The sequence below is a fragment of the Rhea americana genome, unplaced genomic scaffold (genome assembly GCF_003343005.1).
Source record: "Rhea americana isolate MKP2758 unplaced genomic scaffold, rheAme1 scaffold_1, whole genome shotgun sequence".
Classification (NCBI taxonomy): Eukaryota; Metazoa; Chordata; class Aves; order Rheiformes; family Rheidae; genus Rhea; species Rhea americana.
The window spans coordinates 10542001-10562089 of NW_028185038.1; the positions used below are offsets into that span (position 1 = coordinate 10542001).

General features: G+C 36.6%; 1 protein-coding gene across 1 annotated transcript in view; it reads right to left on the reverse strand.

Annotated features, from left to right (window-relative positions):
- LOC146601832 (protein piccolo-like) overlaps positions 1–20089 on the reverse strand; it is a 177975-nt gene that overhangs the window by 142864 nt on the left and 15022 nt on the right. Inside the window, exon 3 of the mRNA XM_085325757.1 lies at positions 13415–14821. Coding sequence (XP_085181883.1) covers positions 13415–14821 — 1407 coding nt within the window. The remainder of the gene's footprint in view (positions 1–13414; positions 14822–20089) is intronic.

A 20089-nucleotide genomic window follows, 5' to 3' on the forward strand; every position in this document is an offset into this window, starting at 1 on the left:
TTCCAATAGCAAGGTCTACAGACTTCTTGCTCTTTTGCCACAGTTCAATTAAGAGTTTATCTTTAAATATTTAGTAGGGTTTTTGTTTGTTTCTTTCTTTTTTCCCTAGTTTACAGCTTTAATCTCTCCAAAAGCGGGTTATATCAGTAAGAGTCAGCAATACAAATTCCTGATCAGTCTAGACTAAATGAAGGAAGTAGATTACATTTGAGGTCACAGAAGTATAATGCATTATTATTCTTGATTAGGAAATACCTTCCTACTTATTTTTACTAAGAATCTGTCTATGGAGGTTCTATCACTTATAAACATATGAGCAATTTCTGCAATCAATCCTATCATTCATATTTTACTCCCAAAATGTCTTCCCAAACTAAAATTTTCCCCGACTTCTTCACTTATCTCCCCTTCCAAAGCAACATGGCTGAATTATTTTAATATGCTTGATAGGACTGTAGTGACAGACACTCTGTGGCAGGAGTGCGAGATTACTTGTCCTGTGCCCTTCCTTATTATGCTTCTCATCAACAATTTAAACATATCATTGTAGTTTTGAAGCTTTGTTAGCCTTTGCTGCCACAACGTTTCTACCTCCGGTGGACGCTGCAAAAGCTAAAGAAATATATATATATATATATATATATATATATATATATATATATTTTTCCCCCACTGTCCATATAGCACTCACAGATTGATGTTCCTTTTTTAGTACCTTCCTGTGGGATTAAAGACTGATTAAAGACTGGACAGAGTGAAGAGAGGCTATCTTCAATAACTGATGATATGGACTTCACAACTTACAGCCTTCATGGACACTAGGGAAAATGCCTGCTAAACTAAGCTGATCAATTTGTGGCTGATCATTAAAATCTCCTCCTGTGACTGTCCGTCAATCTTTGGATTATATCTTTCTACTTTTATCTTTGTAGGTCATGCATAATTTAAACATATACTGCTGTCATTTTCCTCACTTAAAATTACATTACAGTGCTTATTTGGGGTCTGAATCAAAACCTTATGAAGTCAGTGGACCTCCTCTATCCCTGCCATCTACCCACTACGACAGCTTACTTGATTTTACTCCTTCTGTCCATATATGGGTAGGGCCTTCAAATTTTAGCATCCAAACACTTCACAGATCAGACTTCTGGCCTTTTTGACTGAATAAGAATACAATTTTACCAAAATTTAAACCAACTAGCAACAAAGTATAAGCAATAAGTAACAGTTTGCAATCCCCACTGAAAATTAAACACTGAAGCAGAAAAGAGGTCTCATTTGCAATGACTTCTTGTACTCTGCCTCATTTACTACATCAGTTACAGGATTTTGCAATATATTTTAACTACAATGAACTCCAAACTTTAAAAGAGGTCCAGAAATGTACACCATCTGCAGACATATCTGCAGGTATAGAACACAGACCCATGCACTTGAATCTCCATATACTTCATATTTTTTACTACATAATTTACATAATAATATTAGATAATTTTTACAATACTATAAATAGGTATAATAAAAATTTAAGCACAAACCTAAATCATGATATAGATAATTAAGAGTCTAATAAGAGTCCCTGTGTCCAATAACTTCATAGAAATAATTCCATCTACTGTATTCTACATTGCCGAAGCACTGGCTTCCAGTCTGCTACATTCAGTAGATTAAAAGAGTATAATTGCAAGGAAACACACTGATCTTAAATACTTTTTATTATACTAACTTGCAAATAATTAGCTTTCTGTCATCACCTTCCTCTTTCCACTTGTCTAGTTACATTTCTCTTAATGTTTAAGAATGGATCTTACTTTTTGGTAATTAAATAAAATCTGATGTTCACACATTTAAGTTTTTTACCAAGTGGAAAATAGGCAATAAGAATAACTGCTTTAGAATGAATGAAAATAAAAGGTGGAGAGAAGAGAACCATAATCCACTGTTTTGACCAAACCACTGTTTGATCAAACATTCAACATATATCTCTTCTCAGAGAGACTTCTTGACTTGAAGAGAAGTGCACAGAAATAATGCTAAGAAAACATCAGACAAGATCTGTCAACAGAAATTGATAGTTTTATATTTTTATCTGAACAGAAACTGTATATGCAAGGTATATTTTTAAATGTGAAATTTAGAAGGTGCATTAGTGAAAAGATTATTTCTAGGTGCGTCTAGTGAAAAGATTATTTCTAACAACTGCTACCCGATGCTACTTTGCTGACAGGTATATTTTCTGTATGTGTAAATTCAAAGTATAATCTTTTAAAAAGGAAGGCAATCTACTGCCATATCTTTATATTCACTTTTATTCATTTCCTTTTTAGTCATGGCATTATGTAAATAACAAGATTATAATGCATGAAGAGAGGCTCTTGAGCAAAGAAAACCATTACGAGGACACCTTGATCTTTCCTGCTCTCCATCACAAGCATACAAAAGTTTAGTATCCTATGGAATTCAATGCTTTTCAATGCATTTTTCAATTATTCCTCCCAGACAATGAAGAACTCTTGTAGAATGTATGTAACCAATATGAAACCAATACACACAAAATTAATCCAAGTCATGAGGGCAGAAATAATCAATTGAAAGAAAGAAATCGGAAGGAAAAATGCCATCTAAGTACTGCAATCACTATCACTGCTTCAGGAGTTCAGAAAGAAAATTAGCATAAATTTTCCTAGATGTGCTCTAAAAATTACATCGTTCATGCTGATGAAGACCCAAACATTTCACCCGGAGTCCTGTTATAACTATAACAGAGTAATAATTATTACTGATCATTAAGTATGTTACTGAAAGAGTGGAACTTAACAATATCTGCTCTAGTAAAACTTCAATCTAGTGGTGATACATCAACTCTTCTTTTGTGATATCCCTGGATTTAAAAAACAAGGGACCACTTTTTTTGAATATCAAGTTTATATCAAAAAAAGTCAGACTATGTACACATGGCAAAATTACTAGTTATATATGAACAAGTCATCCAAGCAAAACATATTATTTAAGAGCACGTAATGTCTCATAAATCCTACTAGAACATGGGGATTAACATAGACATGGAGAGTTCAGAAAACACATTGTTACTGAACATTTTTTTTCCAGCATACTTGCAAGAGACATGAATTGCTCTAAGTGTCCCCTGCTTGAGCAGGAGGCTTGATGATCTCCAACAGTCCCTTCCAACCTCAACTGTTCTTTGATTCTGTGAATCATGCCCTAGGAGGAGGGAACTTCACCCTGCCCAGTCCTGATCCTAAAATCAAGTATCATGATAAATACATCTGTATTTTCTCCTAGAAAGACAAGTAGAAGCAAGAAAAAGATCAGAGAAAGTAAGTCCCAAATCAAAGTATGGATCATGCCAATTTACAAGTATAAGTACGTGTCAAATCAAACCTTTCTTGATTTCTATTACCAATGACATAAAGAAGAAGAGAGGGAGCAAGAGAGAGCATGAATCTCACCAAAGCTTTTAATTATGACTGTAACTAATTATAATATACTAAGCATTTACACAAAAGTTCCTTTAACTTCACTATGCATTACACCTTGTTGAAAGTGTTGACCAGATTTGTCATTTGAAGGATGACAGAGCATCAACAAAATCTTACAGGTTTGGAGAAAAAGCAGCAAAATTAAATATTAAAAAGGATGTCAAATCAAATGAGAGATTATGTTTTTCTCAAAAGATCCTTTTGCTGATAAGTGATATAGAAGATAAATGGCAGTGCTTTTTCCCCATAGAGATCTGGGATAATACTGTAATTGAGTTCCAGCTATACTGGACTTACTATTTTAAAAATTCACTACACAGCATAATACAAATGTACTTGGCTCAGATGTGATTCAGGACAAAATAAAAGTATGCCGTAGGTCAGCATAAAGGTGTACGCGAAGCCTGCAAAAGAGATGCGTGGCATTAGCTAGTTCTATTTCACTCTTCCTGTAATGAGTACAAAGCCTACACTCTCAAAACCTTAACTGACTTGTGCACCATTAACCTTGATGCCAAGTATGAGTCACCTTAAATAGATGCAGCTTTTCCAAGGTGAATATTTAAAACATTTTAAACTGTACAGGCAAAAAAAACCCCGAAAAACAAAAACCACACATTTATTGTATCTTTTCTGAAAGATCTAAGTCAAATTGTTTAATTTATTTAGCTATATAAAAAAAACTGGTAAAAAACAAATTAAAACAAAAATGCAGTACTTTTCAAGGCTGGACTGGAACCTTAATCAGTTTAAGTGTATAATTCTGATTGGAAATTAAGAGAAAAGTAGAAAATAAGTCTATAAGGAGACACAAAAAAACATGAACAAGAAGTCAGAGCACATTGGAATCTTACTGCTTTAACCAAATTTCAGTATCAAATAGGCTTTTGATAAAAAAAAAAGTATCTATTTCAATATGAAACAATTTTTTTTTAATATGAATAAGTGTATCTTACAGTCTTTTCACAAATGTGAAGGACTTAGGATCATACTGTAAATGTACAAAGAGATAAGGGCTACTTAATATCTTGAAAATGATAGTTATGAAAGAAGTATCAGCATTTAGAAAAATGAATATTTTTCTTCATTATAGATAAAAGGAGATATGAGTACTGATTGATTATAAAAGTGATATTAAAAAAAATTTCAAAAGATTTGTATTGGCTCAGACTACTACATTGAAACTGATATGAGTTTCAGAGTTCTGACATTATCTTTGATGTACTCCTATAGGAAAATCTTCTGAAGAATTAGAAATGCACCTATAGTTTTGGCACAATTTATTCATCTAACTGCTAGGACACAATCTCCTCAAAAAGCAGTTACATTCATTAACATTGAAAATTTAAGGACAAGATTCCTTATACTCAGTTTCTAATACCTCTTTATATGACAACTGGACTATTTCCAACATGAAGGCAGTTTGCTAAGGAGGGAAAAAAAAAAAAGTGAAGATTACTAGCTCAGGAATACTAAAAACAGAACACTACCATATGGTCTTTTGAGTCTTGTCCTCAGAAACCTAGGTTACATCACTATTTGAGTGATTTCCCTAACCTTCAAAACATGAAAGCAAAACTAGCATCCTTCTCCATTCTTCTCAGTGAGTGTTCTGGTCTAACACAGCCTAATGGCTATTTTTCCCCCCTCTAATTACTGCAAAAAATATATAACTTTTGTTTTTCCTGATGCATTACTATTTTCTTCAAAATTCAGATGGAACAGTTTAGTGGCTGCTGATCTCCCCCTTCAGCATCAGTCCATGATCTCCTGCTTCAAATGCTGTAGGACAGCAACTCAGACAGCTTACTGGTATGAATTTAATCTCTTTTCCACAGTTATGCAATGGCTTAGATTCCCCACAAGCCCCACCTTTTCTCTTACTAACACCAGAGAAATGAAATTTATTCATAAACGATATCAAATTGAAAGCCAGGTTTATTCTCATTCTGCTGAATCATACGCATTTCAACAGTACTCAAAAAAACCCCATACAAACAAACAAAAAAAACCTCTCTAGTTAGTAATTTTCAAAAGATACTTAAATTCTTTACATATAGCATGAATAGCATGGATAGCATGAATTAATATTGTGTAACACATAGGAGTCAAAGAAGTGCCTCATCTTGCTCACTCTTTCTTTCTATTTTAAGGTTTGATTAATCACTTTTACTGATGGTCACATATCATGCAAGCAGTTACAATTAACTGCACAACACTTTTGATTATACTTGTGAAATCCCATTAGGTTTAAATCACCACAGTAGTGTCACACAAGTTCTTTTTAGACCTGCTTTCTGCACAATATTAACCTTTCCTTACTACCGTACAGCCACGCTGTTGATGAACATTAGCCTTCTGGTCAGCACAAGAGTGGCATGAAATTTTAAACAGAGGCAATCATTAGGATTTACTAGCTGCTGTAACAATATGAATAGTTAAATTATTCAAGAAATAAGGTCACTACCAAATGCATGAAAACTTTTAAACTTACAGTATTTTTTCAGATCTCTTCAGAATTTCATTAAATATCCAAAGTTTAGATATTTCCATCTAGTTCTAATAATTTGACTATTACATTAACAAATATCCAATGAAAGGATTTTCTGTATCTGAGAAAAGAATATTTATCACAGACACTAAAACAAAAAAATCAACCAACCAATCAAGCAAAAATTTATTCTAGCATTTCTTCCTAGAAAGAGCATCAGCTTTTTATTTTTTCAGGATGAGAAAAAAGAATTGTATACAAGTTTCCCCTACAATGACTTTATGAGAATATCAAACCAAGTGAATGTTCTGATATGAAAACTGAAAATATTTTCCTGATTACAGAGGTTCAGACAGTGCCTGTCTATATTATTAATGGAATCAGATAGTAATCATTGTCTTATTAAGGCATCTGGGCTGGGCAATGTTTACTATGTTTTTTTGTCTGTTCACTTAATAAAAGTGGGTCAAAGTATTTTAGAATCCTTGAGTCTTGTCTTCAAGTCACTGAATCTCACAATATTTAAACTTCTTAAAATAAACACCTTTATTTCTCAGTAAAACAAGAACAAAAGTATATTATTCTTTGATGTAAAATAAGTTTCAAAAATAAAATCTCTTTAAAATATTATTAAAAATTATAAAATTCATTAGAATATGCCAAACATAGACGTAATTAATGCCAAGCTAGCTTTCAGAAGACTTCTTCCTCACTTAATGACAGGGGCACCAACCAAACTTCTAATGAATTATGAAGAAGAAAATCATCTGGCTCAGGGCCAGGTCAGTAATTTTCCTGATTATCTACTTCAGGTCTCAGACTCCTGCTTGACCCTCACTAATATTCTGGTTCTATAGTCCATCTGATTTCCTGATAGCATGGGGGAAAAGCAGAACACACACAGGATCAGCACTGAAAGCTCTATGCTAATCATTCACCTAAGCCTTCGTCTTTGAAAGCATAAAGAAATTGAGATTGGACTAAATTTACATAGGCAGAGAATTCAGCATACACGAACTCTAAGTGGACGAGAAAAATGGCCAGCTAGACAGGAGCTGCATGCATGTCAGCAGCAGTGCTGCTGCTGGCATCCTTTTGGATTTCACACCATCAACAGCCACTGCAAACATTAATAAAAGCCATCTGGCCTTTCACAGGTTTATGTCTATGCATCATTGTTTCAACAGTATTTAACCTTCCCCAGAGTACTTGCTTTTGAGAGACAATTTGGAAACTTTTAAGGGTTGAATAAAGAAAACAAGCAGCAGGCAATTAATTGTGATAATGATGCTTCCAAAGGTCAAATTATTACTTTGAGGAATTATAATAGTCTTTTTTTTTTTTCACTCCTCATGCTTAGTTCCAGGAAAACTTCTCCAAAATTCACAAATTTTACGGTTGTAAACATCAAAGGAAAAAAAAATAGCAAGAATCCAAATTTGCAACTAATGCATGTATGTAACTAGTAACTCTGGAGATCTAAAGTCTTACTTTCAAATTCTGCCCCAGAATTAACCTCAGGTTCAGAAGTAACAAAGATAACCTGAGTGGCAAAACAATAAAATTACCCTAGTATATAACTCACTTGCGACGAACAGCCCTACTGAAATGCAAGACACTAGCTCATGGAGACTGTTGGGGGAAAGTGCAGATGTTTTCATTTCCCTCCACATGAGCAAGGAACTCAAACAAAATCGTCACAAGATATCTAGCAATTATTAGCTCATCTGGGTACAGTGTGCAATGCTTGATTTTACTTCCCCTACTGAACCTAAAAAAATGCAAAAACATGGGGTTTTGGTGGAGATCTGGAGACAAGAACCTGGGCTCTAACATCACAGTATCAGGTTTGCCCTGGGGTGGGAGTCCTGAAGTCACACTGTATATTTGCAAATCTATTTTGTAAGTAATATTATCAGAGAGAAAAAACTAAGCAAGCCACCAGCACCTTATATCTGAGTAAGAGCAGCCTTCTTTTTTTTCCCTCTCCCTTTCTCTCTCTCTCTTTCTCTCCTTTTTTTTTTAAGTGGTCATTACCAATATGTTTGGTGCCAAGCGCACCGCCTCTAGCTGAGCTATACAGATACATGCCAAAATCAGATCCCCAAAGGGGTTTCATCTAATAGTTGTATTTCAAAGGGATTTAAACAGAAACTGGCCACTGCTCAAAAGGAGTAGTTCAAGCCATGTGCAAAAGACAGAAGTTCAGGCCTCTAGAGAACTATCAGGTCAAAGGAAGGAATTTTTGGAACACAGCTTTAGATCTAGGGAAGGATATAGGCTTCTAACATGTATTTTCAAGCAGCCTAGACAACTCAAGTCTGCATCTTACAGCATTTTATTACCTTTGCAGCTATGGTTACCAGAAGATTAACTCTCCTGAAGAAACTTCAACCTTATTTCAAAGGTGAATTCAGGCACTAAACATATTTTCCTACATGCATGATTTACAAGTGGGAAGAGATAGTTGTTTTGCTATAAAATAAATCTCTCTTTTAATACTGAGTCTATTATACATATTGAATCAGTTCAACAGGAAAAGCAGGATACTTCATTTGGAGTTTAATTAGTTTCATTCTGATAGTTGAGAAATACACCAGGGCTTTTGTCATCTCAAATACATTATGTTTTCCATGCCAGATTTTATCTTTAATAATAATAATAATTAGTAGTTTTAACATTTTTTCTCAATTATAAAGGCTTATCAATAGATAAAATTTCCATAAGCTTTAATGAATATATTATGTTAACCTGTTTATTTCTGTATGATTTAGCTCCTGTTATTAAATAATAATAAGGCTCACTTTTTTACAATCAGATTTTGAAGATGAGCTTTAAGCATAAGGGGAATGGTAGAGGCAGAGCAGGCAAATTATGCAACTGAGAGGAACAGTTGTTAGTTTTCTCTTTGTACCTTAAGTGAAAACACTTCTTCACTGTGTATCCCAGACACTATCTGTCTCCAAAACAATTCACCACTAAACACAATAGAAGAGATACAAACTTCTAATAGAAGTCAAACCTGCCAGCTTGCAAAATGGTCTAAACTTTCTCAAATAGGCAAAACATGAGAGTATAGAGTTGTTATTAAATTAAAAATAGGCAATAAGTGTCATCTGAGATGATGCAGCACACCATTCTAGCGTTTTTCATTAGAATCATAGATGGCTCATCACTTTACAATGTTCCCGAAGAGTTCCTTTAAGTAGTCTGATCTATATCTGGGCATTGAATTGCAGGGCTCATTTCACTTGGGGTAGATTTCTATTCTTTTTTTTTTAAGCCCACTATTGAAGCCTGGATAAATTCCTGTTCAATTTAAACATAATGGGTCACACTTGCCGAGGGTCTTGCTCCATTTAGAGTCAGACATCAGTGAAAGTTTGGAAAGCAGGAGCTGTCTGTTACCCACATCAGGGCTCACATGTGCAATATCCTTTCTCCAGTTCCTTAGGAGGAGGTACAAGAAACCAAGAAGTATACAGGTACATGGCAAACACCATAACAATAAAATTCTCCTCCTCTCCGAAGAAGCTTATATCATCATCTATTAACATCTGTTAACATCATCTATTCTGATCATACCTTTTTCAAGGAAGGAACCCTTTACAAGTCTGAGACAACGTCATTTCCTGCCCTTCCCCAGTCCTCTCTGCCCCTCCTTTATTCGGAGCAATTCTCTCCTTACTGTAGCCCCAATAAACTATTTCACACACGGAATATTTTTTACTTCCAAGCACCCTTGCAGATAATTGTATAGCTATCAGTAGACTAAAAAGTGCTTCTGTTGTTCCCTTGGCAGTCCTATTAAATTAGCTCCATTAGCACACTCACATGTACACACATTACATTTTGAGCTCTTCCTGTTCACGAGGCGTGACTCTATTAATACACTATTCTTACTTGTTGCCTGTACAGATTATGTGTTTTTTAAAAATAATTTCTTAGCCTTTCTTTGCTTGTCTTTTAAACCATTCTTTCGTATTTTGCTACTACACTGTTTCATCGCAGGTGCTATGCTACCGACCCTGCTGCCTCAACATACTTATAGCCACGCGCATCTCTGCTCTTGTTCAATATTCTCTCAATAGCTTCCCTGAGTTTTTAATGCACAAAATGGTCGTTCCACACACTTCATTTCTTGCTCCTGCAGTTGTGATCTTGTGCTTTGCTACTAAAAATAGAACCGCTTCCAACTACCTGAGCTGGAAAGCTAATTAAAGGGCCGATAAACAACACTCCTCCCTATTGAGCAAATAGCAGGATGAGGAGTCTGTGCTTGTGCATTAGGGTTCACATAGTCCTGGGGATCTTTGAAATCCATCAAGTGTCATTTATTTAATCATTTGTGGTTGTTTGCTTCATGGATAAATTACCATTTAAGCAAATTTGACTGTTGGATAAACAAATCGGAGAGGAAAAAGAACAAGGAGACTATTCTGAGGAAAAAAGATTCTGGCCTAATTTTCAGCTTGCACAAATCAGCATAAATTCACTGAAATAAATAGAATACTGTTGATTTAGATCCAGGTAGAAGTTTAGTTCTCTTATTTTATGCAGAAGAGGAGTTATCACAGGAGGCATTCTTTTCAATGGCTTAAAAAAAGACTTTCTTAAAAGTTAGTCCTGTCACATATGGCAAGAATAAACAGATGTCACAGGGAGAAAGCACTTTTCTCCCTTTAAAGTACTCTCAGCCACATTTACAATACAGCAGCATGTTGCCTGGAAGATATTCCCTAGTAAAAGTTTTAAAGATAGTGGTGTCCAGGGAATTTAGATGGTTTTCTGTACTTGTCAACGTAACACAGGTTTCCCTGCTCCATGGGACTGATTCTTACCATATAACTCAGTACAAGCTTTGTTAGTAACAGGATTTGAACCATCACTCAGTCAATAAAACTCACCTCATTTTCAGCTGTTACTAAGGCAACAATTTGTAGATAATACATAAGCACCTGTTAGAAATACAGCTACAGCCTCAAAGAAAAACTGTAAAATACCCACTGTGTTTGTTCATCCAAAACACCTTCTGGGACCAAAAGAAAATACCAGCTTTTAGAATTGTATTTTTTTCTCTTTATACTCTTGAATACAGAGAATAGGAACAAAAAAAATGGGCAGGAGAGCACAATAAAGGCCAATTCCAGAAAGCATTTCTATTCTTCCTTTCTAGCCTCCAAAAAAGACTCTGACATTCTACTAAAGGCGTTAGGAAGCAGCTTGCAGTAGAAAAGAGTAAGCTAGTGAGCACAAGCTTGTCATCATGTTCCTGTTGTGTAACAGGAACAGTATACTGTATACTATACTCATGCAGGGACAGAATTGCTAACTCGGGTTAAACACACTACTTGCAAAGCCTATTTGGGAGAGGACAGGATGAGCTCCCTCTTCTGTCTTCCATCATTACTCAAATGAGAGTCAGGCTGTCCTCAGCCAAGCAAGCTACCTCATGTTCTCAAGGAAGAGTGGCTTATCAAACATAAGAAAAAATGATGGGAAATGAGAAGATAAAATGGAAAAATGTGGACAGGTATCTGAATAAATGGTATAAGAAAGAAGAGAATGCAACAGAGTTAAGAAAAAGGCAAGGAAAGGCATGAGGAAGTCAGACTACAGAAAAAAAATCACTAGTATTTGAAGATCGGCATATTCAAAACAGTTGAAAGAGAGAATCCTCCGACAATGAGATGGGAGAAAGAAAACAGAATACTAACCTTCTCATCTCAAACAGAAATATAAAGAGGATAAATCTGCACACCGCACCACATTCCCACACCATGACACCTAAGTCTCCGAGCTGACTTAGTCAATTCAAGCACCAGGCAACAGTCATCCAGTCATCTTAGCACAATGTTTCACCAGAACTGATGAGTATGTGTTAGCATACTCGAGTGCTTCTGCAGAGTCATACAGACTCAGTATTTAAAACCTAAACACATGTGTGTGAGTTTGTGTGTGTGCGTGTGTGTATGCGCACATGCATACACACACTTTCTATGTGTGGTTCTACGGGTGGTTCTTTACACCCATATGGGTGGGAAGAAGCATGGTGATGAGGGAATTTGTACGTTTTGATGGATCTCAGTGCACAAGCAACATTAAAAGTCAGTGGAACTTTCTGCTTTTCAATCGCTGATAAATCTTCCTGCATTTTCAGTTCTTTCTTTTTTTAAACTCTACAGAACTTCAAAGATAATAAACAATATTTTCATAATCAAACAAAAAAGTGGTGATGTGATGATAGTAGGACAAATGCTTTCAAATGTTTGGGTAAGTAGGTAGTTAAGAAAATAATCCATAAGAAAAACACATACTCAAAATATAAGTAATTTTCTTCCTGCAATTTCCTATTTCTCCCAACATTCCTAATCATCTTAGGGTATTGATGTGATCACCTTCAACCCACGGAGCCATTTCTAAGTTATTCATTCAGATACCAAACACACAACACTGACAGCTACTTTTCTCAGGTGCTGAGTAAACTGAGTTACACATTTAAACTACTTACAAGTATTTTTAGGTGGTCTGCTTTTGTTGAGTTGAAACTTGCCAATTTGATATGGAATGTAAGATATGTCTCTCCTTTCTCTTAAGTTTGCACAAAGTTTCCAATCCCCTTGCCCTTTCAAAAAACTTTGATGAGGGGGGAAAAAAAAGAAAAGAAAAAGGAGGGTAAAAAAGTGGAATTTAAGGAAACTATTGAAAATAAATTGTTTAATTCTTTTAAACATGAGTTGGTCCCACTAGATCTCTCTTAGGCAATCATGGAAAAGGTGCTTTCAAACACACATCCTTTAATTAACAAAATGGCTTTGTAAACTTTGTGTACTTTTACCATACCAGACTGGTATCACTCAAACTTCAACCTTCCTAATGAGTACCTCAACATGTACAAAGACTCCAGAGACAGAATGAGATTAATTGAATAAGCTTAGGGTTGTATTAAATGGTATACGAGGGGGAAAAACTAATTAACACGTTCCTTCATTCAATAATTGCCTGAATCAGAGGTATTGATTAAAGGAGGAAGAGTACATATTAATGTTCTATACTGAAATTTATGAAAGAGAACTTTATCCCAGGGTAGACTGGAAAATGCAGCAGCTTGCTCTATTGTAGTAATACTAATTTCAGAAGATTCCCTAAACATAACTAGCAATCTGCTTGTGCCTTAAAAGCCCAGCAACCAGACTGTAATAGACTCCTTTAATCTGTAAATAAATAAATAAATAACCACTGGAAGTATTTTCTGACTGTGACCAAGTTTCACACAACACAAATATTTAACTTCAAAAGCCCTAAGATGAAGCATTCAGAATTTTCACAATAATTTTATAGCTAAAATACAGACTGGCCTCCACAGTACAGGAAACCTGCTGGTATGAATACAGAGTAAATTCAAATTACATTGCCTTACCTCAGTTATGTGTGGCATTGGGTTAAATCCACAGAGATTGCACACTACCTTCTTGCATTCTGTACATGTATTAAAGTTGGGAGGATCCTTAGAACCAATATTGAGTCCAGTTTTACAAAGGGGACAAGACACTTTAGGTTGGCTGGCCTTTTCCAGTTCTGACAACCCAGCAGGTTTTTTAGCTTCAACAGCCTGAGGCTTGCTATCTTTAGCCAAACTAGGTTTCTTTTCTAGATCGGATCCCTTAGTGGTTAAAACGCTATCCACTTTTGTTGGCTCTGACTTTTCCGTCGTAAGAGGCTTGGCTTCTTTCTTCACAGGAAGAGATTTTGGAAAAGGCTGAGCCTGCCCGGCCTCTTTGGGGGGTGCTGGCGAGGCAGGTGGCTGTGATGAGGGTTGGGGTTGCTTCACAGCAGGGCTGGGTGGAGGAGGACCTGATGTCTGAGTCCCTGGCTGACCTGCTGTGGAAATTAAATTTGAGGCCTGGCTAAAGATTGAAGCTCCAAATCCAAAAAGTTTCCCAGTAACTGTTTCCTGTGGTGTTGTCGGCTGAGGCTTAGGGGCATCGGTGATACCTCCTAGATTAAGGCTGAAACGCCTTGATTGCTCTGGAGTTTTCTGAGGCTGCTGGGGCTGAGGTGTCAACTGTGCTGGCGCAGGCTTGGGCCCTGCCCCCACTTGTGGTCCTTTTAGAGTTGGTTTGGTATCAGGCTTTGGAGTTGGTTTTGCTTGTAACTTCTTAGGGTCATCTTTCACTTGTGCTGGCTCAACAGGTCTTTGAGTTTTAGCATCTGATCTAGGCCCAGGCTGAGAAACAAGCTTGGGATCCGATTTTTGCCGAGATACTTGTGGTAGGGGTTTGGAATCCGTTTTTTCCCCGGCTGGATGAACATCTTGTGATGGCTTGGTAAGTTCTGGTTTTGGGGAGTCTGTCACTTTCTGTTGAGCTGATGGGGGTCTGGAACCTGCTGAATCCTGTTTCAGCCCTGGTGCTGCAGAGGTAGGCACAGTATCAGTTGTAGATTTTTGTATACTGGGTTGTTTTTGCTTATCTTCAACCTGTATCAGCTTAGCCTGATCAGACTTTGGAGCAGAATCCTTTTCCTGGGAGATCTCAGTAGGTTCAGCACGAGCTTGTTTTGATTTTACAGGGGGAGACCCAGGCATGGATGGCTGCTTTTTCTGTGGTAGGGGCTTTTTTGATTCTGCTAGCTGAGAAGGATCAGGTTTTGGAGAAGCATCTTTCTTTTGAACTGGCTGTGGCTGGGGAGACGGTTTACCTGCTGAAGGTGGAATGGGTGTCTTCTGTTTGGGTGGTAGCGGTTGTGGCCCAGGCCCCTGACCTGGTGCTAGGTCACCACCTAACGCTCTTTGCATCTGGCAGTTTAAACAGAGCCATTCTTTAATCTGCAGAAAAAAGAAAACACACACACAAAATACAATAAAATAAAGGTATTGTAATTAAGACAGTTTAATACAATCAACAAAATGCTATACTATTGTAGTATACTACTTGTGGCAGTATTGCAAACCTCCGCATAAATACTACCACTACAATTGCTTTACAGCTAACATTCACAGTGGATTTTTTCATTCCTGTGATTCAAGCTATCGATGAGGCCCATATTTCTAACAATTTCATGTCAGGCTAGATTCAGTTTACGCACAACTGAACAATGGAGGATAAAAATCCAGCAAAATGAAAAAAAATATTTGGAATTTCATGGGGCACAGCAATGATTCCTTTACTGCAATAATTTTCCAAAACTGGGAGAGAGGAGAGGACACAAAAATGACTAACGTAGTTCAACAATCAACTCTGCTGACTGAAAATGATAATTATAACCATAATCATTAATTATAATCATTAGAACAAAAGTAAATGCTTAATTACCTTTAAGTCACAACTATTGAGTTCTTCACATAGCTTATAATGTTTTAAATTTTAGGACACAGAGGTCACATTGGTAGTATATACGTTCCCTCTGAATTAGGGACAGAGGCGTGTTAATGAACTTCATGTACTTCCATAGTCTCATACGTTACCACCAATTTCTGAGGGCAAGTATTCATTTGGAATCAGTAAGGAGCTTTGCCCGAACACTGATGGTACTTTAAAAACAATAATTGGGTCTTCCAAAATTACTTTATTATTAAAATACGTTCCTAGGGTAATTCCCATAGGAATGCATAGGTCTATGCATACTATAGACCTATATATTGTAGGCCATTTTCCAACATATAGGCAAAGGGATAAAGTAAATAATTTATTTACCTCTGTTCCTTGCCAATTCTACCAGCTAACAACTTTAATAATTTTTCCCTGCTTTCCATAAAGAGTTATGTGAGAAGTAAACAACACTTTCTACTAAACAAGTAAACAAAAAAACCTAAGTGGCCATCCCTACTATTGCACTGTTATCCTGCTTATTCTGATAAATATAGTATATACACACTTTGGAATTTGGGCTTGCAATTACTAACAACTTTGCAAAGAGATGTATGATTCTGGCCCCAGTTTTAAGTTTATAGTAATCAAGTTAGTATTAATAATAATGCTACTGTCTTTTGCTTTCCATTTTCAGTGCAATTTTTTTCTTCGGGTTGTTTAAATAAGTCTGACCGGCTTGCAACCCATATAGCAAGTAGCTGTTAAAAAGTAAAACTGACCGAAATAAAATTGGAATTCTTCTTTCAGCTCTGCTGAATTCCTTACTAAAGGAATTCATAGCAGTTCACAACTGCACAGGGGATCTGAGCAAGACTGCATTTAGCTTAACTTCCATTTTGGTTGATTGGTGATCAGCTCACACAAAAGTCCCTTGTCTAAGGGCCAATTTCAGCTGTAATAAATCTAAATTACAACAGCTGAGTTTCAATATTAGTAATCTAATTTCATTACATAAATAGCTACCATTTCTAGATGATATCTTCATGGTTTTCTTGATGGTTTTGAAGTTTAATCGAAAAACAAATTCCAGCCACATACTTTGAATGTGTCAGCTAACACAGATGTCTGGCTTTGGTAAAGTGACTCAAGATTTCTTATATTAGGGAGGTGGGTTCTCCTCAAGTATGGTGAAAGACAGAATTCTGTGAGGAACTTTGTAGTGGGCCTAAGTGAGGAATGCCTTTTCCCATTAACCACAGACCTTTTACGGAGATTTGGACACTGCACCTTTTCACAGTGACTCACTACTCCTGTATTTTAAGCAAGGAACCAGCCCAAGGACATGAAAGGCTCAGAGCAGCCTTTGTTCTCCTGATTCTTTTGGCCACCTCTGCAGCTTCCCCCCCCACTCCCCCCAATGAAAGTGTTGCACTTCAAAGTAAAATAATCAGTCCTTTCGGCAGGCATTAGGCGGGTTCTGAACATGCCCAAGAAATAAGATCCCTGTAAGGATATTTAGTGCCTGTCTGTCCCGCATTTTGCATTGGAACCACAGTAGTAAGGGGTGCCTACCTGCTCACACTCAGCAGTTCTGAGCATCTTCCAGGAAATCTAATTTTAAGGCAATATAGGATCTTTGAGGCCCCAAATGAAGCATCTATAGGATTGAGTGGAGCTACAGAAAAAGCAGTCTAATTCTTACATTTAAGGTGTGCATTTAAACTAAGCATTTAGGCATATCTTCAACATACAATCAGACTTGACCAGTTACATCATCTAACTGGAATCTAAACAAAAGTTATTTCTTTACTACCATGTTCAACACAAACTTATGTGGAAGATAACCTTAACTCTCTCATCTGCTACCTATAATACATAAATGTATTTTTCTCTGCACCAAGATTAAACTGAAGCCTTTAAAAGTGAATTTGCAACTCCTACAGTTAAACATCAAAATGGGAAATTTAGAAAGTTTTATTTTATTGTTTTTTTTTTTTAAAAAAAAAAAAACTTTTAGTCATAAAATTCCTCCTATGCACTTCAGCAGGGGAATGAAGTATCACAACCCTAAAGCAATTATGACTTGCACATATCATCTTCAAGCAAATACAAAATTGTACAAACTGCTGTTCTTTGATTGGAACTGCAGGAGCTCAAAATGAAGTACATTACAACAAACACCGACCTGTTCTTATTTCTACTGTAATTAGAGAGACTTTCCATGAACTTTAATTGGAGTATGCTTTTGTTTAGTACAAATTGAATTTGCCTGTTTTTATGGATGATGTAAAATTTGCTATGGCTGTAGATACATAACACTTTAGTTTGTGTCCATCCTCAAGCATCTTACTGGGCAGCAGTTCTCTGACTTTTCTCCATAATCTATCTCTACTAAAATTAAAAGATCTAACGTGAGCATATGAGATTTTGCAATTCCTGTGTATTGTACTGGAGATTCTTCATTGTTGTCCAAGATACTAAGCTCTGCTTTTTGTACCGGCAGATTTGGCGGAGGAGGTTAGGCAGGAAGGAGAAGGAGGGAAGAAAGGAGAAGAAAGTACGTAAATGAATGATCTCCATGTCCCTCTAATCCCTGAATGGGTTTTTGACCCTTCTGATGAATAATTGCTCTTGATAACAACCTCCTAAAACACATTACAGGCACAATTAAACAAGATTGTATTTCCTACTTATTTTCAACTACACAAAATTATTCAGAATTGACTTCCAATTAATGCACCTCCAAACTACTATTATTCTTCCTAATGATAAAAAATGATTTTTGCAGCTGTTGCAGAAGAAATACTTGAGAGATTTCCTTTATCCTGAACCTCATACCTTTAAGTAATTTGTACAGGACTGTAACAGATATATTTGACATATTTCACAGCGCAAAATAAACTTTTCATGCTAGAAACTTAATACCATTCTTGTTCAGACTTCAGCTACTGAATGCAGAAAATAATACCTTGCCTTCTAACTCACTGATGTAGAAGTTAGGCCCCCTCAAAACAATATACAAATAATTAAAATGTGTCTGATTAATATATAAAATATGCCTAAAATAACAAAAATAAAAATTTCACAAAAACTCTGCTAGCTGGGAATACCAAGTGAATTTATTCATGTTTTACTAGCAACATTTATGCAGAATTAAAGTGAAGAAAATTAAAGCATCATGTTCTATAGCTCACTTTGCTTTATATATTCTATAATTAACAGTTGACTCCAATAATAAATATGAGTTACATTTCAATTCTCATCACAAATGCAGACAACACAACTGAAGACAGTATGGCAATTCCTTTGTGAATTCATTTAGATTTCCTCTAACTATGCAAACCCATCAAAAGTAACAGGAAATCTGTCAACAAGTAAGTGCATTGATTGGCATGCTGAATTTCTGTTCTTGTAGATAATGTACGGATAGAAGAGAATCCAGCCTGATTCTAAGATTCCAGATGTGAAGTGATAAAGAAATTTTGACTTGCAAATTGAACATATTTAATTTACAAACTGCTGGCACACAACAAAAATGAAGATCTCTGAAGCCATTTTATCAGTCGTTTTTCAAAACAGAGCTATATTTTAAGATAATGGGTCTCATTCTCATTTAGACTAGTCATTTAGTACTATAAAAAGGAACTTTAAGATATGCATAAAATGCAAAGATCATTGCATTTCCACAGAAATGGAAAGGGATGATGCTGATATTGCTCAGCTCTGCCCCAAAGCTTTATCAAGGAAATCAATTTCTAATTTGGAAACATATTAGCTTATTTGTTTCCTGACAACTTCAGAGAGAAGGAAAGTCAGGAAGCCAGACTTGGATCTTTTGACAGACATTTCTGCCAAGATCGTATGAGGAATATAGAAAATAAAGCACTAGAAGCTGCATAAAATCATAGGCTCAAGTCGGATGGTAGAATACAGCAAGAGGGAAGAAACTAGATCATAAAATCATGTTAGGAACAAGGAAGAACTATGATTGAAGATCAAAAGAAATAGGTATCTCAATGTACAACTAAAAAGCTCTCCTAAAAAACCTTGGGCAATACTATAAACAAAGTTTTCCTTCAGCACCACCCTTCAAACATACACAACAAACAAACATATTCACAGTATGAAATCTATCTTTCTCAAATGAATTAACACTACAAAATAAATATCTATACTCCTTAAAAATATCATCCTCCTAGAAAAGCTCAGGAAATGTGGGTTAGATGAGTGCACAGTGCAGAAAAGCATGTAGCTGAAAGACAAAGCTCAGAGGGCTGTGATCAGCAGCACAGTCCAGTTGGAGACCTGCAGCTAGTGGTGTCCCCTGGGGCTCAGTACTGGTTCCAGTCTTGTTCAGCTTATTCATTAATGACCTGGATGAGGGGACAGAGTGCCTCCTCAGCAAGTTTGCTGATGATAGCAAGCTGGGAGGAGTGGCTGACACACCTGAGGGCTGTGCGGCCATTCAGAGAGACCTGGACAGGCTGGAGAGTTGGGCAGAGAGGAACCTCATGAGGTTCGTTCCACAAAGGCAAGTGCAGGAACCCACTTCGAGGGAGGAATAACCCCATGCACCAGTGCAGGCTGGGGGCTGACCTGTTGGAAAGCAGCTCTGTAGAGAAGGACCGGGGAGTGCTGGAGGACAACTGACCATGAGCCAGCAATGTGCCCTTGTGGCCAAGAAGGCCACTGGTCTCCTGGGTTGCATTAGGAAGAGTGTTGCCAGCAGGTCAACGGAGGTGATCCTGCCCCTCTACTCAGCACTGGGGAGGCCCAGTCTGGAG